Genomic DNA, 27,759 nt, shown 5'->3' with positions numbered 1-27,759 from the left:
CTTTAGTTTTTATAAGAGCAATAAGCTTTATGGCCAAAAGAACTGGATAGGGAGATGCAAAATTAATTTTTTTAGATTGTGGGAACATGTCACAGTATGATGAACAGCTACTGGTTGGTGGACTTGAAGTTTAGCAAACCCGCAAAAATCTACATCTCCAAAAAACTAATTTCTTATGTATTCCTTATATAGCCCATGGAAGATTTTCAGGAGTACTTTGACAGAATATTGACAGTGATTAACTGCATTTCTCCTCTTCCTGTTACAGAAGCTCAGTGTGTAAAAGCAGGATGGGGGAAATCAGATGTAGTTAATTTTTTCATATGCTCTTACAGTAGTTTTTCTAGGATAAGACACAAACATATGTAAAAAATAAAGGCAGCATGTTATATGTATAATATTTTAGCTGCTTTATCTATTTTACAATCATTGTCCAATGTCCAAAGATATTTTTAATTACCATTTTCTCTCATATCATTTGAACTGTTAAAAGATAACTGGATGCACATTAAACATTTTAAGAGTTTGAGCAAATACAGATTTGATTTGAGCAATGCCAAACCAAGAATGGTTAGGAGCACTCCATGGACAGGAGACTTTTATAGAGAAAAGGTGGAAGCAAAGTAAGGAAATTATTGATTGGCCATGGCTTGAAGCCAATTGGTTGGTTGTTAATGTTCTGAAATTTTGATTTCGTAATCTTGAGGCATTTGCAAGCTTAGATTTTGGTTTGCTTCTATAGGCTCCCATGGCGTTACAGCCACCTCGGTCTAATGGCTTCTTCTTAAAATTAATTTAAAGTATCATACTTTATTTCACCAACTCCTTAGAATTGGACTTTTAAGGTTTTTCCAAATGGGAATACTCAGTTTCTTGTTTTGCCCTATTTAGTCATTTAAAGGTAGCATACTTTTGCCATTGCCGTAAAAAGACAAGTACCATGTGTAACAGACTAAATCTCTGGCCATAAATATTTGAAAACAGCTTTTGTTTTTTCCCCATTTATAAGGTTGACAGTAACTTTTATTTCTGGGATGAAGACTTAAATATAATGCTCCTCTTTCAAAAGATTAGCATTGATTTTTTCTTTTTTCTTTTTTTTCTTTTATTAAGTCTTTACTTTTAATTCCAGTATAGTTAACATACAGTGTTATATTAGTTTCAGGTGTATTATATAGTGATCCAACTATTCTGTACATTACTTAGTGCTCATCATAGGAAGTGTCCTCTTAATCCTCATAGCCTCTTTCATCCATCCTCCCACTCACCGCCCGTCTGGGAACCATCCCTCTGATCTATATAGTTAAGAGTCTGTTTCTTGATTTCTGTGTCTCACTCTCTCTGTTTCCTTTTGTTCAGTTGTTTCTTAATTCTACATATGAGTGAAATCATCTGGTATTTGTTTTCTCTGACTTATTTTACTTAGCATTATACTCACTAGCTCCATGTTGTTAAAAATGGCAAGATTTCATTCTTTTCTATGGCTGAATAATATTTCTGTGTGTGTGTGTGTGTGTGTGTGTGTGTGTGTGTATCTTTATCCATTCTTCTATTGATGGACACTAGGGATGCTTAAATAATTTGGTGATTGTAAAGAAAACAGCAATAAAAGAAGGGTGTATATATCTTTTTGGATTAGTGTTATTGTTTTCTTTGGGTAAATGCCCAGTAGTTCAATTACTAGATTATAGGATTGTTCTGTTAACTTTTTGAGGAACCTCCATACTATTTTTCCATGGTGGCAGCACCAGTTTGGGTTCCCATGAGTAGTGCAAGAGGGTTCTTTTTTCTCCACATCCTCACCAGCACTTGTTTCTTGTATTTTTGCTTTTAGCCATTCTGACAGGTGTAGGCAATACCTCATTGTAGTTTTGATTTGCATTGCCCTGATGACGAGTGATGTTGAGCATCATTTCATGTGTCTTTTGCCATCTGGATGTCTTTGGGGAAATGTCTGTTCCTGTCTTCGGCCCATTTTTAAGTTGAATTATTTTTTAGGTGTTGAGTTCTTTATATACTCTGGATATTAACCCTTTATCAGATATGTCATTTGAGGGTAGCCGGGGTGGCCTAGCAGTTTAGTGCTGCCTTCAGCCCAGGGCATGATCCTGGAGACCCAGGATCGAGTCCCACGTCGGGCTCCCTGCGTGGAGCCTGCTTCTCCCTCTGCCTGTGTCTCTGCCTCTCTCTGTGTCTCTCATGAATTAAAAAAAAAAAAGAAAAAAAAGATACGTCATTTGCAAATATCTTTTCCCATTCAGTAGGTTACCTTTTAGTTTTGTTGATTATTTCCTTTGCTGTTCAGAAGTTTTTTTTTTTTTTTTGATGGCATCACAATAGTTTATTTTTGCTCTTGTTTCCCTTGCCTCAGGAGACATATCTAGGAAGATGTTGCTAAGGCCTGTGTCAAAGAAATCACTGCCTGCACTGTCTTACAGGATTTTTATGTTGCCAGGTCTTACATTTAGACCATTTTGAGCTTATTTTGTGTGTGATGTAAGAAAGTGGTCCAGTTTAATTCTTTTGCATGTGGCTGTCCAATTTTCCCAACGTCATTTGTTGAAGAGCCTGTCTTTTTCCCATTGCATATTTTTTCCTGCTTTGTTTAATTGACCATAAAACTGTGGGTTTGTTTCTGGGTTTTCTATCCTGTCCTTTTGATCTATGTGTCTGTTTTTGTGCCAGTGTCCTACTGTCTTGATTACTACAGCTTTGTAATAGAACTTCTGGAATTGTGATGCCTTCAGCTTTTTCTTCTTCAAGATTGTTTTGGCAAAAATTCTAAAAGCTAAAATAATTTATGTGTATAATGCCCACTCCGTTCAAATATTTGCTTACTACTCTGTGAGCGTTTGTGCTTTCTTTGTGTGAATGGAAATACAGGTGGGATCATGGAATGAGCACTAGGTGACAAGTAAACGAGAATAGAAGGCCTGGTCTTTAGTTGACTTGGTGTCTACAGGAAAGGTGTCTCTGGGCCTCAATTTTCACATCTGTCAAATGCCATAGTTAGTTTAGCTCATCTTTAAGGTCCCTCTGACTTTAAGTTTCTTTTCAAATGTCCATACTTGCTTAATTAGCCACAGAGAGAACCTTCCTTTCAAATGTTGGAAAGGCTGTGGAAGAATGAAGCCCAAGATAAAATGGCAAACCAGGTTTCTGAGCTCCTCTTCTTTGCAACTTTGTACTTTTTTTTTTTTTTCAACTTTGTACTTTTTGAAGTGAATTCTTACAACAGTAGACACAGACATATATTCTAGTCTAAGTGAAAAATATTTCCAAATCTTAGTATGTTAACATCTCCATTATATCCAGAGATAATTTTCGATCCATGTCATTCTTTTGGTGCACAGTCAAGGTCTGGGAATTAAAAGCCTATAGGAATTAAAAACTGGCCATTTCAGTAGTCCTGCACTAAAACCAGACACTTTTCTTAGGTCTGCACTCAGTCTTATGGATACTTAGCATTTAATTCTAATGAGCTTAATTATTTTGCTTCCCTGATAGCTCACAACAGAGTGAAAGCCTCAAACTCAGAGAGGATGGCAGAGCTGTTAGTCCTATTAGAATAGTGGTAGAGGTTCTGTTGGCCAATTGAAATCAAAACAGCACAAAATTTAAAACACTAAAAAATCTGTAATTGCAAGAATAGCATTAGCTTTTCCTAAAGGATGACTGTTGTCACTGAGAAAAGTTTAAATTTTGTTTATAGCCTTTGTTAAAGAGTATAGTAACCTTTCAGAGTATTTTTGTACCAGTGGTTCTCCATATGTTTGTGATTTTCCATTTTTGGATGCGTTTGATTATATTTTCATTCCTCCTTATTCTTATTTGCGTGTCTTTTTACTGTCAGAACTCAAAACTTACTTTTACTTTTCTTACATTATTAGTAGGTATAATGATGTTTTATCATAAAATTCCCTCTCCTCCCCCAATTCTAGAGGTTATAATAGGTACAAAAGTAAGTTTTTCCTCTCTTCCTATGCCTCCCAGCCACCCACTTTCCTTCCTTGGAGCATCTACTCTTGTCAGTATATATATATATTTTTTATTAAAGATTGTTTATTTATTCACTCATGACAGATCCAGAAAGAGAGGCAGAGACATAGGCAAAGGGAGAAGCAGGCTCCTCGCAGGGAGTCTGACGTGGGACTCGATCCTAGGACTCCAGGTATCACGCTCTGAGCCAAAGGCAGAGACTCAACCACTGAGCCACCCAGGCATCCCTCTTGTCAGTATCTTGACGTGCGTGCAGTCCTTATCGTTTATGGATTATTCATGGATTCTGTATTTGTGAATTTTCCTAATTGCTGACATTGGTTTGTAACCTCAAAATCAACACTTCTGGGGCTTTTCCAGTCATTTGAGAACACGTACAGAGCATTATAACTTTGATGCATCCATATTTCCACCTGAGGTCCAACAAAGCAATGGTTTGCCTTTTTGTTTCCGGCTCATGCTGTAAACACGTGTCCTTTTTGCCGTCTATCTAGTGCCATGTTTTTTACATTTTTGCATTTGTTTTGGATGATTTTGCTGTTTAAAATGGTCTGCAAGAGTACTACTAAAGTACCGTCTCATGCCACAAAGCTCAGGAAGACTGTGATGTGCCTAATGGAGAAAATACCTGTGTTCAGGACTGAGTTATAGTGCTGTTGGTTGTGAGTTTAATGTAAGTGAATCAACAGTATATATTAAATAGAGTATCTTTTAACAGAAACACACATATAACAAGGTTATGCATTGATTAGTTGACAAAAATGTCAACAGAGGCTCACAGGAAACTGTATTTCCCCTAGGAGCAGTGGTTTAGTATTCGCTAATCTAGTGTTCTCAGAGATGTTATAGATCATAACTACTGGGAATAATGAGAATGGACTGTGTATATATTCTTTTCATGGTTTTTATTTCATATATCTTTTGCAATTTCAATTGCTTCCATGTACTCGCTAATCCTTACTAGTTACGAAGCATATAGAGAAATGCAGAACTATGCTTTTTATAGGGCAGTGTTAGTGGAGGGCACAATATAATCTGGGCTGATTGGGGCTGATGGGACTCTCATAAGTGGGCCTATATTTCACTCTTCTGCCATCTGGTCTCTGTATTGAGGAAATGATTTAGCGTGCACACAACAGCCTTCTCTGAAGTAAGAAAGAATGTTGTTTGACTTCCATCTTTCTAAATGGCTTGCTAAATGAACGTCAGTGCTGTACTTTACTTTTAACTACTTATCATTAGATGTGCTGTGTGGAGAGGGTGGCACAGTGGACTTGTCACTACGAGTTCATGAATAATGTCTTTTCTCAGCAGAACAGTAATAGAGAAATATGTAACATGGATGTTTCTAATGGGGTTCACTCTTTTTGGCTTGGAAAAACATTTCTTTTTTTAAGGACAAAAACATTGTCCCTATCCTCCAGTCGCTTAAGGTCTAGTAGATTGACTAGCAGCTCTTGGATGCGTTCAGAGAGTGTTTTATGTGCATCTGGGGAAGAGAGGAGAGAGACATGGCTCAGTTGGGTGTGAGGAAAGTACGAAGGAGAAGACGTGGTTTCACAGAGATAAAACATCTCTGCAATTATGAAGCATGTCAGTGGGAAAGTGTGTTTTTGGTTTGAAAAGAAAATTGCCAAGGAATTTATCAGGACTGCCTATTGGAAAAAGCTAGGAAGGCCCATATTTATCAAGAGAGGGCTGGAAATGGAAGTGATGATGGGTCAGGACTGGCACTTGGCTAAGTCAGAAGGCCTTGGCTTGAGTCCTGATGCTGCCTTTTAGTGCTTTCAATTTTCAGTTAGTCACATGTACTAACTGTGACTACAGTTACAGTCCAGAGTTACAGTCCAGAGTTTATGTTTTAATAGTTAAGTTTATGTTTATGGACAGTTTATGTTTTTTGTGTTGTCCTGAGAACAAAATAAAAGAAAGAATAAAAAGAAGAAGAAGAAAACACATCAGAGAGGAGGTGATGTTATGTCACCATTTGCCGGTGGAGACATATTCCAGGCTGGTAGCTGCGGCTTAATAATTGTGGAACTGAGGACTGGCACAGAGCCGTTGTGTGCCATAATATACTCCTTCCTCCACTGCAGCCCAGACTCCAGGATTTTATATGCAGTGACTTTATTTGGGGAATCTTAGATAAAATCAGTTTATTTAGAATATTTAGGAGAAAATAATTTTTAACCTGGAGGCTATTTCTTCTATGTAATGTTAATATTTCTAATAACCTAAAATAGTTTTTAATATGCAGTCTCATGAGTTGATTTAAAATAGGTTTTAATTTTACTTGCCATATCTATTCTGCTTGCTAAATTATTTCTAGGTGAAAACTTTATTCTTTTTCATTAGCTGAGTAGTTTTTAATTTTAAGACTGTTATGTACATTTACATTAGTAAGATTATTATTCTTTTTTTTTAAGATTTTTATTTATTTATGTGAGAGAGAAAGCAAGCAAGTGAGAGAGCACAAGCAGGGGGAGCAGCAGAGGGAGAGGGAGAAGCAGAGTCCCCACCGAGCAGGCAGCCCAATGCTGGGCTTGATCTAAGACCCTTGGATCATGACCTGAGCCGAAGGCAGACGTTTAACCAACTCAGCCACCCAGGTGCCCCCATTAGTAAGATTATACAGTTATCTTAAATGTAGAAGTTAGCGGATAATTATTCTGTCATTCTTCAAATGTGGAATATGGAGAACTACAGTATATACTGTTCATTAAAACCAAATATAAGTGATGACTAGTAGGTTGGTTCAAGTTACTCAACTAGGAGTTTTGATGTTTCACTTGAGTTTGCTAACATGCTAGGGAGCATAAAGGATGAGTCTGATACATTTGTCTAACAGTGAGTGTGTCTCTTATAGTTTACATGCAGGGAGAGGACTTTTTCCCTGGCATATCGAGGAAAGGTTCGTTCATATTAATGGATATTGGTTATGTGATCTTAATTTTAACTGATGATACTTTTCATAAGTGAAAAATAGTGCAAGAGTGGTTGGAATCTCCTTGCAATTCCAAATACGGTGATATCTTTAGATACTTATTAACCAGTCTTCAAATTAATTTTTAGCATCTTTGGTTTGCAGTCATTCCCTCATGCATTTGTTTAATTACAGATTTTAACCTTTTGACTTAGGACAACAAAACTCATTTCTCCTGGAACCTAGTGTCGTTCTTTTCCATTTGTTTTTGTGTCCATCACAAGACACTTTTCTCTTGAGGACCTCTCTATTCTTGAATAATTAAGAAGCTCCAGTGTGATAGTACATTTTCAAATCTCTCATTCTTGAAAATATGGCATTTATTAGCAAAGAATAATATTGATAGTCATTTCTCATCTGAATTTATAGTGATGAAAAGACCTCTCTTCTGAATAGGAACATTGTATATTCAGATAATGACTCTTTTAAAATTGCTTTTCCTGCTTCTTTTCTCCCCCTTAGACTTAATTTCAATAAAAGACATTATCTACACAAAAGGTAACTATTACAAAAGAAGACTGACGTGTCAAGGGATTTCTTGGGCTCTCTGATCCTTGTGCCCTGGCACCATCTCTCATCAGGCTTGCCCTCTATGTGCAGCTGCCAAGTCTTCTTCTTGTGTAATTGTCTTGACAAATGGTATACTCGTTGATACTGCAACTGGGCCTTTGCCAGTCTGTGGAAGCCATGTGCCCCAGGCAGCCAAGTCCAGTGCCAATTTCTTGCTGGTAGCTTTCATCCTTAAACACAGCCTTAAATACATTGTTGAGATGGATAAATAAATAGTCACTTAAGGTAAGAAGTACTTTCATTTATCCATGCAAGATAAGAGCATTTTTGAAAGGTAAGGGGCCACTGGTGTTTCTGAGCTGTAGACCCTCTTGTATAGTTGGCACGACAGCTTCCTGCCTTGGAGGCCTCCCTTTTGTCACTTACATGCTCCAGAATCAATGAGAAAAACACATCTTGGTGAATACCTAGAGAAAACAGATTACTCACTTTATTCTCTTTAATGCTGTGGAAGTGCCCAAGGTAGAAAAGCAACATTGTTCTTATCAATGCCCATAGTCATTTCCAGGAATTAGGCACACCAGATGCTGTGCAAAATAATAATTGTGTTTGTATGGACAAAAGTTGAGGAAAGAGTATGAGACGCTCTCAGAACAACTGTGTGTTAAAAAGTTCTTGTAAGCCTTTCATTTTATTGCAGAGTAATGATTTCAAATACAGTGTTCTTTTGAGCCTATATTGGTTATTTACCAGTGGGAGAGATGTACATGTCCATAGATAATTGCTTCTAGGTTTATTGACATAAAAACTGGATATTTCTATTTTAAACATCCAGGTTATTAATACTAACTTCAGCTCGGCCAGGAGGAGATAAATTTTCCTGGTGCCCAGTTATTTCCAGAATGTGTAGAAACTGTGTCTTCTGTTCTTCTGTACATCCAAGCTGGACTCTTGGTGATCTTATTCTTTGTGTATTGTATAGAACCCCTCCTAGTTATCCTCCAAGGTAGAGGTATGTAGATAACATGTAGCCTTATCTCTGCTGACTGAATTCCTTTGCATGTGGATTTTTTCATGATAGTCTCACTCTCAGGATGAAAGAACTGTGGCTGGGGTGACCAGGACCTGGGTGTGTACAGTTTAATTTGTAAAACTTTTGTCCTATTTGACCAGGTTTCAACTGTGTTCTTGGCTTCTCTAACAATTTTGAGAAAGGTTATATTCACATAACTTTTATTAGAGCATATTGTTATAATCGTTCTATTTTATTATCATTTGGTTTTAATAATCTCTTACTGGGCCTCATTTATAAGGTGAACTTTATCACAGGTATGTATGCTTAGGAAAAAACAGGATATATAGGGTTCCTTACTATCCACAGTTTTAGGCACACACTGGGTGGCTTGGAATATATCTCCCCCGTGAGTAAGGGTGGATTAGTGTACATGTATTTTACTTAGGAATGATTATTTATATAAGACAACAGAGGTAACCAGAGAAGTATTTTCTGAACAGTTCATTACCACTTTGTATCAGCAGTACAAGGTCACTAATGATAAAGTGGACAGGAAGAAAAATGAAATTTTACTGTTCCTAGTTAACTATTTCACACAGCCTTACTTTCAACTTATTGTGAAAAGTAATGCTGTTGATGTTACTTTTGCCTAACCCAAAAATGTGACATCTGTAATAGAGCCTTGGTGACTAAAAAATTTTATTCCCTCGATAACTTTAAAGGTAAAAACTGCCGGTTATTTTTCCAGCAAAAGATGAGTTTACTTGGGCATAAAAGAGAATTGCAGTCCCAGGACAAACAAGCTGTGCCAGCTGCAGACAAGTTTGGGGAACAAATGAAAGGTAGGCTTTTTCAAGGAGAAAAGGAGTAAGTTGGGAAGGCAGTGGTAAAGTAAAAGTCCAGTAGAGTAAACTGAGAGTTCTAAGTATGGTGGCTTCTCACTGGCTGAGCTGTTGCCTGGGGAATGAGAAAAGTGTCTCTTCCTCCAGTTTCCTTCCTTGTGCAATTTCAGGTCTCTGTAGGGTCAAGTCCAACTTCCTGTTGGGTCTGCAGTTGATCAAGAGTGGTAGGGCTCCTTGCCGAAACCTCCCAACTTTGTTTTGATAAAATAATTTCCTGTTTTAAACACATTAAAAAAAAATAGACCCAAACTGCATGCTTTCTTTAGAACTGTAGGTTCTACGGTTTTCAGTACAAGAACTGTACTGGCACAGAAACTCAGCCTTAAAAATACTATTTACACAGTTGCTAAGGCTTGAAGTGGGGTAGATGCATCAACACTACAAAGGCTTGGTCCTGGCTTGGGACTACAGTGATGATTGAAACTGTACCTGCAAAGAAGACATTGAAGAAAACTATAGCACTAATGCAAAGATGATGTCACACTCCCTTCTTCTTCTTCTTTTTTTTTTTGTCATACTCTCTTATGCCAGAAGTTGATCACCCAGAAGAGTAATAAGTTGAATAAATTATGAATTTGGTAATGTTTACCTCCCTTACATTCCTTGAATGATGATGAAATTGCTGGAATTTTATTGAGGATTAATGATTTCAAGCATGAGGAGAGTAGTGCTGATGATGGTGACATTGTGAATGCAAATGAGCTAATGCAGTTGATAATAAGAAATACACATTTGGTTTAGTCCATGTTTTCAGCACATAGTTCCTAAAACCCTTGCAATTTCTAATTGTAATTATAACTCAGAGGAGCATCTTTTGTTATAGTATTTAGTTTTGTTCCCAGTACCAGAGATAGGTCCAGGGCCATCAAGATGAAGTGGGTGTCTTTTCTAGTACAGCTGAGTTTATATGAATAAAGTGGTTTTCAGCAAGCCCCCTAGGTAACCTGAGGATGGGGGCTGATTGCCAAGGGAACCAGCTAGACCTTTGAGGAGAGGGAGAGGGGCTGGAAATTGAGCTCAGCCACCAGTACAGTTGATTTAATCATCCAGGCCCATGTAATGAATCTTTCCTAAAACCCAAAAAAGGATGTGGTTGAGAGAGCTTTAGGGTTGCTGATCATGTGGAGGGTTGTATGCCCAGGAGAGGCGTGGAAACTCTACCCTACCCTCCTTCCCACAAAGCTTGCCCTCTGCATCTCTTCCATCTGGCTGTTTCTGAGTAACATGTTTTTATAATACGTCGGTTAAATAGTATGTAAACTGTTGTCCTGAGTGCCACTCTGGTAAATTAATTAAACATGAGGAGGGAGAGCCTCTGATATATGGCTGGTCATCACCTGAACTAGTGATTGGCATTTAAAGTGGGGCAAGAGGGCAGTCTTGTAGGCCTGAGCTCTAAACCTGTGCTACGTAATGCTATCTGCTGGTAGATGGTGTCAGAATTCAGTAAATTGTAGGACACCTAGCTGGTGTCTGCGGAAAATTGGAGAAGTGCTTGGTGGAATTGGAGAACGTACATCACAGCAAGTGAAAAACCCCATGGGCACTGTGGTAAAAACTGTGTCATGAGTTAATTCCTGGCCTTGGAGCAGTGAGTGTGCAGTGGTAACAGCAAGCAAGGGGGAATTCAGTTGAGCCTGATAGGATAGAAACCCGTATTAGAAGGCCAGAAACAAGCCTTTTTAACTTCCGTGTATCAGGGCTAGTCATCATCTGATGGCCAGATTGAGGCTGATGATTACCATGAGGATAGTAATAGTGCCGTATTTCTCTGAGATCCTCTGGCAGCCCCATACAGTGACCTACATGTGAACCCTAGATATTAGCTTATTTTGGACTAAGTTTTGTTGGAAATTTTCCTTAGAAATAAATAAATAAATAAATAAATATATATATATATATATTTTTTTTTTACTAAATTACAGTGTAACATTTTAGCTTTAATGTGTATTAAAGACTTAATGGGTAAGATTGAAAAACATTTATTTGGTATAGAATCTGGCGTCAATTTCCCAGAAAATCTGAGTATCTTAGGAAAAGAACTTTGAGTGATTGGCATTGTGATTATGACAATTGATTTATATTTAGGGAGAGGAAATTGGAAAGGCAAAGAAGTTCTTACAAGCCAAGCATTCTACCTGCTTTGTTATAAAAAATAATTGCTTAGCTGGTCACTGGACGCAAGTAATTAAATGCTCTATGGCCATGTTACATTTATTCTGGCATTTGTTTTTTATATAAGTGAGTTTAATACAGGCCTTTCATACAGGCCTAAGATGATTAAAGCTCAACTCAACAGTTATTTTTAAAATAACTTTTTCTTATAATAACTCAACTCTTTCAAATAAGACAGGTCAATTAAAAATGTAATATCTGTTTAGAAAGCTTAGAAATATAAAAATAGAAAATAAGGACAAGGGATTAAACCTATTAAATCTTGTTTAGTTCCTAAATGTAGTATGCATGTATTTATAGGTAGGTCATATATTTACATAGCTAAGATCATATCATACATACAATTTTATGTCCTATTTATCGCTTTATAAGTATATGGTTATATCATTAAAACTCTGAGACCATTATACTTTATGAGTGCATAATATTTTATTGTATAGTTCTATAATTTACTTAATCACTCCCTTGTTGGGGGATGTTTATATTGTTTCTAATTTTTTTGTATTATAAATCATACTGTAATGAAACTTCTTTGTGTTTAACTTCTGCTTTCATTTACATTATTTTCTTGTGATATATTCCTAGAAGGGTAATTACCCTGTCAAAGGGTATGAACAGTTTTAAATCTCCTGGTAGTGCTGAATTGCTTTCTAGAAAGGTTGCACCAATAACACTCTCACAAGTAATGGAGAGAGCTGCCTTTTTAGAGACATTTGTATTGTTGGTGTTGTTGTTGTGTTCATACCACTCAGCAGGAACATAAGCACACTCTTGCCTTGCCCTTTTATGAGTAAAAGTCTATGGAAGTTGGCCATTTCCCCACCATATTTCAGTGGAGTAAAATGTACAGATTGTATGTTGACTAAGGCACGATCCATATTTTTTGGTAGAAAGTGTTTAAGCACTGCATCTGGAGGTTAATGGAATGTGCCTCATCTTTTTTTTGTGTGGTCGTGACCATATGTGGGTCATGTTTGCTTACAATGGCCCTTTCCCATAAGCTAATTGTGCTTTGAAATGACCAGTCCAGCAGACTTAATGCACTGCTTAGTTTCTTTTACATACAAGACTGAGGGACATTAAAAGGAAAGACTGTTTTAACCATTACAAAATTCATTCATTCTAACAACAAATACTTACTTGGTGTTTTTCTAGTTGTAGTCACTTGAGCTAGATTTATAGTGGTGAAGAAAGCTTACTGTGTTCTCATGTGGCCTGTTGAACAACTTAAAGTATCCAAATACAATCTGTGACCATATAACAAGATGCCTTACCTATCTTTTTAATTTTTATTTATTTATTTATTTATTGAACTTAATTTTTAAAATAAGAATTAGGTATTTAAGATAAATATAGTGATTTGATACACATATATATGAAATGATTTCTACAAACTAATTCACAGTCATCTCACATAGTTACCATTTTTTTGGTATCTAATGACAAAAAAATCTGAAATCTTTACTTTCCATGAATTTCTGATACTCAGTACAGTAGTATAAACTGTAGTTGTTATCATGCTGTACATTAGATCTCTTGACTTCTTCATCTTACAAACTGCAACTTTGTGACTTTTGACCAACATCTCTCCATTCCCCCCTCCTCTGCATCACTGGTAACTACCTTTCTACTTTCATGCTTCTGTGTACTTGATTCTTTTAGATTCCTCATTATAGGTGAGATCTTAACTGAATTCAAGATTAGAACAAATTTGTACCTGGGAATTAGGCCAATGGATTATCACCTCTGACTGATTGATTGGCTGCATATCGTTGGGAATATAGTTAATCTGTGACTTAGCTTCTTTATGACTGTTGGACTTAATGATTTCTTTAGTCCTTTCTAGTTTTCAAGTTGTTAAAATTTTTCTGAAGATTGAATATCTGTTTCTAAGCTGAAATCCATATACTATTTTAGAAGCTAGTTTTAAAATACAATCTTAGGAATCAGTTTGATTGTTTTGAGACTGGAATTCTCATTTTTCTTATATGAGGGTCTAGATCTGCCCTGTCCAGTATGGTATCTACTAGTCATATGTGGTCAACTTCAATTAAAATTAAGTAAAATAGAATGAAAAATGAAATTCCTTAATTGCACTGGCCACATTTCCAATACTCAGTAACCATATGTAGCTGGTTCTACCACATTTGACAGTGTGGATAATAGGGTATTTCTGTCATTGCAGAAAGTTCTGTTGGGTGACACAGACCATTGTTTTTTGGTCAGAATAAGTTGTGTTTTAGTATAGAGAATTGAATAACATTTGTATCAAAAAGAGCTAAAGGGCAGCCCCGGTGGCTCAACGGTTTAGTGCCTACTTTCAGCCCAGGGTGTGATCCTGGAGACCCGGGATCGAGTCCCACGTCGGGTTCCCTGCATGGAGCCTGCTTCTCCCTCTGCCTGTGTCTCTGCCTCTCTTTCTCTCTGTGTGTCTCATGAATAAATAAATAAAATATTTTAAAAAAAAAAGAGCTAAAAAAAGTGATCTAGTATCTATTTAAGTTGTACTGCTTTGGGTACGCTAGGACTTCTCTTTCCCCTCATTTAGTTCCAATGTCAATTTTCAAGAAATTTTTTCTGTCCTAGTTGGAATATAGAGCTATGTACATTGATTTTGACACTTGAAGAAAATGAGCTTTAGCTGCACTTCTGTAAGGACTTCACAGTGTTAAAAATGTTAAAATGTCACTATGTAATTTTGCTTAAAAAAGTTGTTTTTACAAAGTTTCAGTTTGGGATGATAAAAAAGATCCAGGCATAGATGGTGATGATGTTGCACAACAATGTGAATGTACCAAATGCAACTGAACTGTACGCTTAAGAATGACAAACTTTATGTTATGTATATTTTAACTGCACAAAAACCAATTTGCTCTGATTAGAAGGAAAATGAGCATCTGGGTAGTATCAAAGTGGCGTTGAGTGTACTGTCCTTATACTTCAGGAGGAGGAGTAGAGGTTTTAATCTGGATTCGCCAGGAAGCAAATTCTGAGATGAAGATTGGGATGCAAGATTCATGCTCTTCCAACTGGGCCAGCTAGGCACCCCTAGGTAAGGCTGTCTTGAAAAAAGGCAGAGTCTTGAGGAGTATCTGGGTGGATGAGTCCTTCCTTCCCTACCGCAAATTTGGGCAGTGCAGCACAGTTACTCCTGGTTGTATCAACATCAAGCCAGAAGTATGTTTCCTAATAATCCACATTTCTGGACTATGTAAATAGAGGCCCAGAGAGTAAGAGAAAAGGGCTCTTGTAGTGTTGGGTGAATCCAAGAAAGTCACCAGCTGAGGGCTCTGGTGGTCGGTGCAAATAAATATATTGATCCGAATACTACTTAGTACCAGATAATCTATCTTCCTTGTACATTCTCAGTTTTAACCTACTTTAACAAGAGTGCTTTACATTTTATGAAATAATTTCACATGTGCATTACTAATTCCAGTAAAACCTCCTCCAGTACACACAATTATTAGCTACAGCTACCAGTGACCAAGAACATAAGAAAGGGCATGCTCCACTCAGATTTTTCATTTCTTTTCTGGTTTGAGTTAATTATTTGTAATTGTTTATTTTTTCTTATAAACACAAAGTTATATCATAGCTATAAGTAAATGTCCTTTAGAGTGACATAATAATTTTTTATTTCTTATGATCTTTTATTAGTCAAAGTAGCTTGAAATAATGTATGTTTGTATAACTTGGAATGACCAAAGAAGGAAGGAAAATATGATGGAGTGAATTAGCCCATACTGTACAGTGGGAGAAACCACCCTCTTATCTTCCCAGGTACCATCATCAACAAACAACAGCAGTGAGCACTTTTTATAGGGCCCTGAGGCACTCAGTCTAAAGCCAGTAGAGTGATTTTGCCTCTTTCTGACTTTTATGGGGAAATGTATCAAAAGAAAGTCAGCACAAACTTACCTGAATAGCCTTTTAAAAAGAGTCTTGGCCTATTGCAGACATCTCAAAATGTCCTTGTAAGTAATAAAGAAAAAAAGTTCATTGCATTTTTTAGTAGTGTTGACTATCTCTGGCATATTATTTTTAAGTCATGATAGGGTGAGAGGTACATAGAGTTCTTTATATATTTAATACATGACATTTTTATATTCATTTTATAGAACTAAAACTTTGTACCACTGGCTAAAGAAATTCTTATTTATACCTTTGTTTTTGTGTCCTTTTTGCCTCCATCTTATTTCTCTTTTTCAGTGGCATAGAATGGAAACATCATGGGATTTTAAAGTTAGAAGACAAGGATTTGATCCCCTATTTGCTACTTTATCCGTGGGAATTGAGTTATGTAATTTGTGAACCAATATTTCTTTTTCTGTGAGTTGTGGCTAATAATTGTGTGTACTGGAGGAGGTATTACTGGAATCAGTAATGCACATGTGAAATTATTTCATAAAATGTAAAGCACTCTTATTAAAGTAGGTTAAAATTGAGAATGTATAAGGAAGATAGATTATCTGGTACTAAGTAGTATTCGGATCAATATATTTATTTGCACCAGCCACCAGAGCCCTCAGCTGGTGACTTTCTTGGATTCTTACAGAATGTATGTTCATTTTTAATTATTTATTTATTTTTAAAAATCAATAACCTTTGAGTCTATCTAGAAAAATCTTCTAGTGACTGCTCTCTGCTGTTAGGTTGTTCATGGATAACAGGTCACCAATTAATGTACTTCTCTTTGGCTAACTCCTGACTTTTCAGTGGCCACATCAATCAATCATCATTATTCCGCTAGTGTTTCCCTCTACATTCTGATCTTATACTTTCTCTGAATCAGTTTTCTTTTTCCTTTTCAAATTTCTCATGTTTCTTTGAATTTTTATTTTCTACAAATTACTCTTAAATAGATTCTTCTTAATTTCTGGCATAGTGCCCTCCTCTGATCCTACTATCTAATATTCACAACTTTTCAAACTAAACTATAGCATTCCTCTTTGAAAAAAAAATTACATTTACCTGGTGAATGTTGAGATCATACACAATATTTTTCTTATAAATCTAAAGCTTTCCTTGGGAGATTAGGACTATCTATTAAAAGTTCCCTTAGCTTACCTTCCTTCAGTTTCAGAAGTTTTAAATGTTTTTATTCTCTCTTTAGTATCTCCTTCATTTTGATTCATGTCTTCACCCTTGATAATCTGATTGCTTCCTCACTTAGCCATGGAAATTGCCCTGTTGTTGGTCATTCTGTCAAATAGTTCTTTTCTTTGCCCCCTGCCTAACCTCTTTGTTACATTTTATCATATTGACCAATTCTTTCCCCATCCTTTTCTGGTTTTCCTCTTTCACCTCTTCCCTATTCTTTCATCCAGTATCAGGTGTAGTGCTTGACTCTGGGTATATGAAGATTTACATAAGAGAGAGATGTGTGTATTCTGCTCTCAAGAACTGCATAGTCTAACAACAAGATAGACAAATAGTAATAATACTGCATGCTGAGGATTGCACATACAGTGGGTTCAGAAAAGATCTTGGTTGCCATCTAGAAACTCTCTGCCCTTAGGTTCTGTGATATTGTACGCTTTAGTCTCTTCTGGCTTACTCTTTATATACCCTTTTCTTAAATAGGGTAGCTTCCAAGAATTTGGTCTTTTGCCCATTTTTACTTTTGCTCTCACCTGCCCATGGACTATCGTATGCTCTTATAATATTAACTCTCACCTCAATACACATAATTTTCAAGGCCTGCATTTGTAGCACTAATCTCTCACCCCATTTTCAAATCCATACCTCAGACTGATTCTTAGAAATTCTAACATGACTATGATCAGCCATATTTAGCTTTAACCTGTCCAAAGCTGTTTCCCTCTCCAACCACAAAAACACACATGAAAATCATTTGAACAGACAAACAAAATTCATCCTGTGTTTCCTGTATCAGTGAATAACTACCGTTTTTCTGTTATCTGGTCTCTAGAAGTCTCTGAGTTGTTTTAAACTCTTGATTCATCTTTTATGTATTGGGCCTTGAGTATATAATGAACAGGATCTAGTTTAATTTTACTATGAGGTAGGTATTGTTTTTTACAGTTTTCTACATGAGAAACTTAAGAGTCAGAAAGGTCAAACCAGGGGCCCAAGGGTAATACACAGTGCCTGAAGGGCTGACTTAGGGTCACAGCCACGTGGGTGTCTCTGCAGAGTATGGTCTTTTGCCCTTTGTATTCTATTGACTCTTGGTCACGGTTGGTCTCATTGTGTCTTCTGTACTATTATTGGCACATTTAATATCCATATACTTTTGTTACTTTTAGTGGCTCTATAATCTGCATATTTTGTGACTAGGAAGATATTAATAGTTTGGAAGAACTTCTCAGTTAATGAAGTTGAAACAGGGCTCAGCAAACTTTTTCTGTAAAAGATAGGATAATACATGTTTCAGGTCTTTGTGAGCCATATGTTTTCTGTGGCAACTATTTAGCTTTGCCTTCATGGTAGAGAAGCTATTGCAGACTATATGTAAATGAATGGGTTTCATATTGCTACATTCCAGCAAAACTATATTTACAAAAACAGAACATGGACAGGTTTGGCCTACCAGTTTTTGGTTAAATAGCATTTTGTTCCCACTATCTAAACTAGTGGGTTTTATTTGATTTATCAGTTTATTCATTCATTTAAAATGCATTTATATATAATTTAAATTGCTCAGGTAAGAGAAATTAAGAGAGCTAATTAAAGAGATGTACTTTGTATTTAATAGTCTGGGAGCTCTTGATTGTATTGTATTCAGTATTTAAGTTGGTCAGGGTTCTGAACTTTGTCCATGGGGAGCTATATGGGTTTATGCAAGTTGCATGATCTCTCTGACTCTTAGTTTCTTTGTAAAGTGGTAGGAATAACACTTAACCTCGCAGGGTTGCTGAAAATGGAACAACAGAAGTATGACTGCCATTGGTGGTATCATTTTCCTGGGTCTCCTGTGTTTTCCACTTGAACTGTTTCTTTGTTTTTTTAATTAAGGATTTTATTTATTTATTATTTATTTGAGAGAGACAGAGTGTGTGTAAGCACAAGAGTGGGAGAGGGGGAGGAGGAGGGACAAAAGGAGAGGGAGAAACAGACTGCCCGCTGGGCAGGGAGTCTGATGCCCAGTGTGGGGCTTGATCCCAAGACCTGGAGATCATGACTGGAGCTGAAGGCAGATGCTTAACTGACTGAGCCTGGAACTGTTTCTTAGAAATTTGAGAGAAAAAAAAAATTTGAGAGAGACAAAAGAAGGACATCTCCTTCTGAGATGGAAGTCGTAAAGCTATCATAATCATTATTCTCTCACTCTAATAGGTGACAATAGAAAAAACAAAAAAGCCAAATTGGGCAGCCCTGGATGGCTCAGGGGTTTAGTGCTGCCTTCAGCCCAGGACCTGATCCTGGAGACCCGGGATCGAGTCCCACGTCAGTCTTCCTGCATGGAGCCTGCTTCTCCCTCTGCCTGTGTCTCTGCACACCCCCCCCCCCCCCCGCCATGAATAAATAAATAAATAATGCTTAAAAATTTTTAAAAAATAAAATCTCCTTTTAAAAAAAAAATCAAATAAATTTCTTGAGTGGGGAGAAGTGACAGTGGGGAATATATGCCAGGGCTGCACAGATAGATAAAAAGTCTGGAAAAAAGGACAAGAAAATTAAACTTTCCTCCTCAAGCTAAAGGTAGGGTGAGGTGAACAAAAAAGGGGCATGAGGAAGTTGGGGCACATATGTGGGCACATATGGGGGAACAGGACCTAGAAGTGGGTTTGGATGTGTGAAGGGCTGGGAACCAAGAAGGAAAAGATAGCACTCCATGAACGACTGCACCAATAGCATGTTTCCAGAAGAATTCTGACCTTTGCATAACAGCATATACTTTTGGAGGAAAAGAGATGCTTTCTTGTGTCTTACTAAGGGTGCTGAGCTAGATATTTGACAACCTAACAGTGTGACTGTGTGCTAAGATGTATAAGGTGGCATATGCATATTTAAAATCTCATCGACAATCCACTGAACACTGTATATGGGAAGACAGATTTCCACTGAAGTTCAGCCAAAAATGCTTTTTGAAACTGACAAAATAGTGCCATAAATGAATAAATCCAGGGGAGTTCCTGGTATCTTCTCATGATGGCAGTTTCCTGCAAAGGTGCTATGCGCAGGCTTCTAATAAGCAATCACACACACACACGGTAACTTGTAGCTAGATATTTTCAGTTACACTTTTGAATTAGATGCACTGTGATGCCTGGGTACTACTCAGTATGCTTTTGATGTCACTTGGAACAATAGAATTCTCTCCTCAGGCAGCTTACTATCGTGAAGGTATGTGTTTTCGTAGTATGATTATTGGGCCTTGAAGTAGAATAACCACATGGTTGTATGCTTTAAAGTAGCCCAACAGATAAAAAAAATCCCAATTTTTTAAAGATATTATTTATTTATTTGACAGAGAGAGAGAGAGAGAACATGAGCACTCATGCACCAGAGGAGGGCACTGTAGTCAGAGGCAGAGGGAGATGCAGGCTCCCCGCTGAGCAAAGAGCCTGATGGGAGGCTGGATCCCAGGACCCTAGGATCATGACCTGAGCCGAAGGCAGATGCTTAACTGACTGAGCCACCCAAGTGCCCCAAATTCTAGACATGTTTTTAAAAAAGATTTGGTCAGTACTCTGTCTTCTGGCTGCTTTGTATCCATTCCCAAGTAAGTGTAGCCCCATTCCTGGTTTAATATAGGTGCATATTAGAAACTTGCTCTTTTACAAAACAAAAATATAATGGTGGATACTGCACTGTTATTTAGTTTAAATGACATGACCAGATGTGAGGATAGAAAAGATTTGTGTTTATAAAAATAACTTCAGCTGTCCATTGGTATAGTCTATAATATTTAATATTACACTTTGTGTAATAGTTCCTTAAGTTGTTCTTTCTTTATTTCTTTCTTTATTTTTAAGATTTTAAGATATTTATTTGAGAGAGAGAATTCACAAGCATGAGGGAGGGACAGAGGGAGAGGGACAAGCAGACTCCCCTCTGAAAAGGGAACCCGATGCAGCTAGATCTCAGGACCCTGGGATCATGACCAGAGCTGAAGGTGGATGCTTAATTGACTGAGCCACCCTGGCACCCCAATATTTAATATTTTTATAAATATTTAATAAAAATAACCATCACCCATAGTGGTATATTTTATTTGAAATATCAAAAAAAGTTAATGTAACAAATTGTAGTAGCAGTTTTGTAAATTATATAATAACATTTTGTAATACAGTGGAATAACCAGGAAGTCTATGTGTCAAAGTTAAGCAAGTTTTGAGGTTAGGAGAATGATGGGCAGAAACCTGCAGGATGTCTGTTTTATCCTGTCTTCTGCTGTATATAGTCATGTACTTCCTTTCATTAATGAGACATTGTTAGGGTTAACCAAGCCTTGTCTTTTAGACTATCCCTCTAAACCTTTTGGTTCTAGAATATAGTTCAAATAAAAGCAAATTGTCACACAAAGTTTTATTGAACATGAGGGATTCAGGACATGACATGACACGATAAAGGAAGTTTTCTTCAAACCCATGAAAGTCAGCCTCAGTCAGCAGATTTCCTTAATGGGGTCTTTGGTCTGTGTGGAAGAGGTAGTAGGGGAAACACGTCATTAGGACAGTGGGGAGCAGGTTGGAAACACAGGACATACTTACCTTTTACAGAGTGAAGCTTGACTTGTGTTTTGTATGTGTGCTCTTTCCAGAATCTGTGAGAGAAGTTGCAATGGTTTGCTCAGCTCTCAGGAGAGTTGCCCATATGCATGTTTACCTGGTGAGGAAAGCCAGTAGTGTCTCCAAAGGCCATCATCATCATCATCAGGCCTTGGGCTTGAGACCTGCTGCTTCACAGTTTGCTGCCCGAGGAGCTCCAGGCAGTGTGGTAGAGCTGCTGGGCAAATCTTACCCTCAGGACGACTATAGCAACCTGTCCCAGAAGGTCCTCTCCAGGGTTGGCAGGAATCTGCACAACCAGCAGCATCATCCTCTTTGGCTGATCAAAGAGAGGGTGAAGGAGCACTTCTACAAGCAGTATGTGGGCCGCTTTGGGACGCCAATGTTCTCGGTCTATGATGACCTCTCTCCGGTCGTCACCACCTGGCAGAACTTTGACAGCCTGCTCATCCCGCCTGACCACCCTAGCCGGAAGAAGGGAGACAACTATTACCTAAATGGGAATCACATGCTGCGAGCGCACACGTCCGCACACCAGTGGGACCTGCTGCATGCTGGGCTGGATGCCTTCCTGGTAGTGGGCGATGTCTACCGGCGCGACCAGATTGACTCCCAGCACTACCCAGTGTTCCACCAGCTGGAGGGCGTCCGACTCTTCTCTAAGCACGAGGTGAGTCTTGAGACATTTCTTATCATTGATAGACAGCATGGACATTCTTGTTGAGGTCACTAAAGTTTATCTCAGTGAAAACAGTTTAGCTCAGTGAAACCAGACCTCATTTTGCATTTGTGAATTATACATCCTTCATGGTTTCCTTTATACAGGCAGAGAATTTATATATATATATTTTTAAAGATTTTATTTATTCATTCATAGAGACACAGGGAGAGAGAGAGGCAGAGACCCAGGCAGAGGGAGAAGCAGGCTCCATGCAGGGAGCCCGACGTGGGACTCGATTCCGGGTCTCCAGGATCACACCCCGGGCTGCGGCAGCACTAAACCGCTGCACTACCGGGGCTGCCCAAGACTCAATATTTTTTTATTGATTTGTTGTATTAGTACCTACAGAAATTAGTGGGCCTTTGTTTTCCCTCGTCTGCCCTTATTCTTTCAGTCTTGAGACCTGCCTTTCTCTGGGTTCCTTTATGTGAATGAACAGTGAGGGGCTCAAATTTATCCTCAGTCTAGGATGGTTAAGATAAAATGCTGAAACCTACAGTTGGATAATTCCACTTCTCAGTTTGTAAAAGTTGATTAGGTATTCATATTATTAGAGAACAGTGAATTTCTTACACAGGAGAGGGGACTGGCAGTTTATTGGCTTAGATTGGAAACTATGTTCTTGTTCCCAAGCTCTTACCTTAGCCTTCCCTTTCTTACACCTGTACGTGCGTGACATTTTTTCCATTGTCAGATGCTGAAGTGTATCTTTAGATGCTTTGAAGTTTTTGATCAGGAAATCTGACATTCTGGTTATTCTCAAAAGCACCCAACACCTTTGTTTGCTGATATAATATACCGATTTCCTAATTTTTTTTTTTGGCAAATTATGAAAATCCCTAAAAGCTTGAGTCTGTTTCCTAAAATCCTTTAGTACTACTTGTCTTTCATTCATATATTTTTAAATCTGTGTTTTTATGTAAGAAACAAATGGAATGAAATGAAACACAGGAAATGTTCCATTTCAATTTACTCCTTTCGCACTTCTAAACATGCTCTTGGAAACAGGAGGAACAATTACCATCACAAAACTCCCTCCTGTGAACAGAAGCTAAATGGACTGTTGGGCATGGAAAAGTATAGTATATGATCCCTAGACTAAGAAGTAACAATTGTTTTGTTGTATTAAATGAGTCACATCATCTGAGCCAACTGTATGCCTCAGGTTTTCCTTTGCATCCATGATACTCCAGCAGTAGGGTAGCTTTACACAAGAAGGATCACAGAGCTGCTTAAATGAGCATTCTTACTACTTAGAATAGCTGACTTTTCTAAATTAGAATTAATACTATTAATAAGGGTATGGGTTTATTAGAAAATGAAAAGGAAATGAACACAGACAAGTTAAAGTCTAAGAAATATGACCAAGTGATAGAATGTCACCTACAATTAATGTGCTGGAGGAGATGTATGCTAGTAATAGGGTGTCTGGGTTACAGTGGCCGGCAGGTGCTCAGCCTAGTTTACCTCATTACAAACAAATTCATAATCATAGTAGAAGATTTTAAATGACTTTAATAAAAAACCAATAAATTAAGACGACAAAATGAGTAAAGATACAGACAATCTGAAAACATGATTAACAGGCTTGAGTTATGTTTATTTTTAAAATTCTGTAACTAAAATAAAATGAAATCCTGTAACTATACATACAAATGGCAAATTCTATACTCAGAGCTATGCAGTCATATGGGATACCTAAAATAAATTGTTCATGTACTAGTTGACAGCTGAAGTCTAAACAAATGTCAAAGAATCAATAACACAAATAGAACTGTGCTTGACTACAATGTAGTTTATGTAGAAAGCAGGAGGAGAGGACAATAAAATTTTTTCATATCCTCAGACATTTAAAAATTCATCGTTACAAGGTGCCCGGGTGGCTCACTGGTTGAGCGTCTGCCTTTGGCTCAGAGCATGATCCTGGGGTCCTGGGATCGAGTTCCACATCAGACTCCCTGCAGGAAGCCTGCTTCTCCTTGCCTATGTCTGTGCCTTTCTCTTGGTGTCTTTCACGAATAAATAAAATCTTTAAAAAAATAAAAACTTAAAGTTATAGAGTCATGGGATGAAGAGAAATATTACAGTAAATTGCAAATTACTTAGGATTAGCCAAGCAATGAAAATACTGTCTTCAGACTACTCAGGTGTGCAGGAAAATAGTCACTTTATTTTGAAGAGACTTGGTAGGCCCTACTTAAATTGTGTGATCTATATTTAACATTAATAAAGCAAAATGTTTGGATGTAGCTAAAGAGATACTTGTAGTTCATTTAGTTTTAAATATTTTTAGGAAAATCTTAAAACCCTGAAAAATCAATGAATTAAGTATCATCTTAAGATACTAAAGCAAACAACATTGTTCTAAAAAAGTAGAAGGGAACTGGGTTGTATAGTTTTTAATAATCCCAAATCTTACAAAACAGATATAGTGCCTGGAATAGTAAAGCCCATCTCCAGCACAACTCGGTGACAAGGTCTCCCTAAGATCTTCACAAATGGTGGGAACTCTAAACTGCCAGCTAGAAGACCTGCATGGTGTCAGAAACTGGGCCCGTAGAGACCTCACCAGTGGGCACGGATCCTCTCAGAGAAAAAAAACTTTGGACAACCAAATTTACTAGTGGGCTTTTGACATTTAGTACTAGTAGTAATATTGTTCACTAGTGATCACCAGCATCACAAAAAGAGGAGCCAGGGCCAGACTTTTAGGTCTCCTGATGGAAGAATACAATGCCAACTATAAAATCTTGCCAAAAAATTTGGACCTGAATCTGATCAAATCTCTAGATCCAGCTCCAAATTTATAGGAAGTACAGAGGGCACAGAAACATGTTAAACTATGCCATGGAGAATTAATAAGCAAAATCTGGCCTGTAGGAAATGTGACAGCAGTGCTGTGATGTGATGTGTATAATGAAATAAACAGAAGAATCAAAAGGAAGACCTTAGAAATGTTTAAGCAGTAGTGCTTAGAAATGTTTAAGCCATCATATTCAAGCACGTTATCAGGAGACTTCTTTTGTAGAATAGCATATAAACTGGTTCTTCATTACTCCTGGTGAGTTGCATGTGTTCAGTTTGTGTGGTAGTCATGCACAGTAGGACCATGTCTCATCTGAGACAGATTGGAAATCTTAAACTGTTCCTTCAACATAGACCATTTGACAAGCACTGCTCTACAGGACAAATGATTCAATTTTGTCAAATAAATTGCAAGAAAAATAAAAGGGAAATATACCTATAGATTAAAAGAAAGATGAAGAAATCACAATGCATAGATCCTTTCAAGAGAAAACATCTTTAAGGAAAAAATCATTTGAGACCATTGGGAATTTGGGTGTTAACTGAATGAATTTAAGGAGTCCTTTAATTTTTTAAGGTAAGATAGTGGTATTATATTTTTATAAAGTCATATTCCTTTAGATATACATGCTGAAATGAACAAATATCTGTGATTGTCTTCAGAAAATATGGGGATTGGCATGTGGGGATGAATAGGAGAGGATTGGTTATGAACTGATAATTATTGAAGCTGGGTGTTGGATACACAAATGATCATTGTCCTTTAGTGTGTGTTTGAAATCTTTCTGATAAAAGGTTAAAGACTAAATGCAAAACACTGGGGTCTGTCAGTCAATCAGAAAATTATTTGTTGAACACAAACTGGGGTCCAGGTCTGTAAGAAGGTATCAAACAACCGTGAGATGCTCCCTGGTTTCATGTGGGAGACAACTGTTGAGATTTAAAAAAACAAACAGGAGACAGAACATATTAATCATAGAACAACACATTGCATGCAGTAGAAGACTGAAACCACTTAAATCTAGGATTAATGATAGCCTCTCTTCCATCATTCTGAGATGATTTTGCATGTTTTCACCAAGTCTGAAAGATTCGTACGGTCTTTTTCAGAGAATAGAGACCTATCAAGCTCATTTTATGAGATTAGACATGTTAATATACAAACTAGATGAAAAATAAAATTTTAGAAGTTTCATCTTTATGAACATAGATGATTCTCTATTTTAATGAACAGATATAGAATTATTAAATGAAATATTTGCAAATTTAATTCACTGGTGTATTGTGTCTTACCACATTACTATTAATACATTTATTCCATTATATTAACTGATGTAAGGAGAAGAAGCATGTGATCACCTCAATAGATGTAGAAAAATAATTTGACAGCATTTAATGTTTTAGTCTTTAAAAACAAGCATTTGATGACATTAATGACTCATGATAAAAATTTTTAGCAGATTAGGAATAGAAGAGAACTTTCTTAAGTGATATTTGTCAAGCAGTCACAGCAAACATCATCATTAGTGGTGAGTCATTATAAACATTTCCATCAAAATTAGCAAAAAATCAGGAATACTTGCCATCACTGCTTCTGTTCATCATTATGTGGGAAGTTCTACCCTATGTAGTAAGCCAGAAAGAGAAATGGAAGGTATAGCATTGGAAAACATGAGATTAAAGCTCCTTTAGATGAGCTTTAATCATCTAAAACTGTTTTACCTAGAAACTGACTAGAATATTCAGGTCAATTATTAGAACTAATAAGTCAGTTCAGTCAAGTTGATGAATACAAAGACAATATGGAAAAAATATGTTTCTTAGCCATAGGTAATAGCCAATTAGTAAACATATGGAATAAAGATTTCATTCATAGTATCAACTAAAACTTTGAAGTGCCTAGGTATGTATAGTTGGTTGCAGAAGATGATTGAGATATTTATTGATAAAATTACCAGATGTTATTAAGACATAAAAGAAGAGAAAAAGTAGAAATATACCATAATCATAGATTCATAGCTAGGAAAACAATATCATGAAGATGGCAGTTCCCCAAAATCAATGTATAAATTCAGTATAAATCTAATCAAAATATCCAGTGGGTATTTTGGAGAAGTTGAAGGTCTAATCTTCAAATTCAAAAGAAGAACAAATTTATGAATAGCCAGACAATTTTTTACAAGCATTGGTATAAGGTCATGCCTTACCAAACATCAAGACTTAGAATGCTTTAGTTATTAAGATGGCTTATTATTGGCACAAGGTTAGTCACATAAAGAACTTTGATAAAGCTCTCATCATATTTGTGAATTTATTATTATAAATGGAAATGATGTTATGTAAATGGGGAAGTGATGGATTCTGCATGAATTGCTCTGAGATAATTATCTGTGTAGGAAAAAAGAATTGATCTTTATCTCATACCAAATGAAAATTTCAATTCTGGATGGATTCACAATCCATTTGTGAAGAGGTCTTTAAAACTCAAAGAAGAAAATATGAGAGATTATCGTTATCACCTTGGGGGTAGAGTATAATATCTCAAACTCAGACTCCCTGAGCAAAAAAAAATCCTGAATGGAAAAAATTGTTAAAGAGTGATTACATTAAGATAAGATTTCCGCCTAACAAAAGCCTTTCATAAATGATCTTAAAAGACAAGCAACAGGGGTGAAGATATTTGTGTGCATACAGCTAAGAGATTAATGTTGGTCAAATTAAAAGGTCTTAGTTTGGAAAAAATCCAATAGGGAAAGTCTGTCAATACCAAGTGTTGGCCAATACTTGGAGCCATGGGAGTGCTCTGGTGGAGTATAAAACCACACACTTGAAATTTAACTTCCATGTAAATACTTACATACGTTCTTGAGTGCTTGTATTAGCAGATAGATGAGAATGTTCATAGCAGTCTTAGTATTAGTCCAAACCTGGAACAACCCATATTTCTT

At 37.0% G+C, this 27,759-nt stretch overlaps 1 protein-coding gene across 11 annotated transcripts in view; it reads left to right on the top strand.

Annotated features, from left to right (window-relative positions):
• Positions 1-27,759, top strand: part of FARS2 (phenylalanyl-tRNA synthetase 2, mitochondrial) — a 502,588-nt gene that overhangs the window by 101,221 nt on the left and 373,608 nt on the right. For 7 of the 11 annotated variants that reach the window (XM_041772861.1, XM_041772862.1, XM_041772867.1 and 4 more), the window contains one exon: positions 21,318-21,955. The exons of 2 other annotated variants lie outside the window; for them this stretch is intronic. In XM_041772861.1, coding sequence (XP_041628795.1) covers positions 21,338-21,955 — 618 coding nt within the window. In that variant the 5' untranslated portion in view covers positions 21,318-21,337. Of the gene's footprint in view, positions 1-14,528; positions 14,637-21,317; positions 21,956-27,759 lie in introns of all 11 variants that reach the window. 2 more of the 11 variants (XM_041772868.1, XM_041772865.1) reach the window with 1 other exon arrangement.

This window comes from Vulpes lagopus, chromosome 10, assembly GCF_018345385.1.
Source record: "Vulpes lagopus strain Blue_001 chromosome 10, ASM1834538v1, whole genome shotgun sequence".
Taxonomy (NCBI): domain Eukaryota; kingdom Metazoa; phylum Chordata; class Mammalia; order Carnivora; family Canidae; genus Vulpes; species Vulpes lagopus.
Note: the sequence above shows the minus strand (reverse complement) of the source record. Positions and strands in the feature narration are given on the sequence as shown.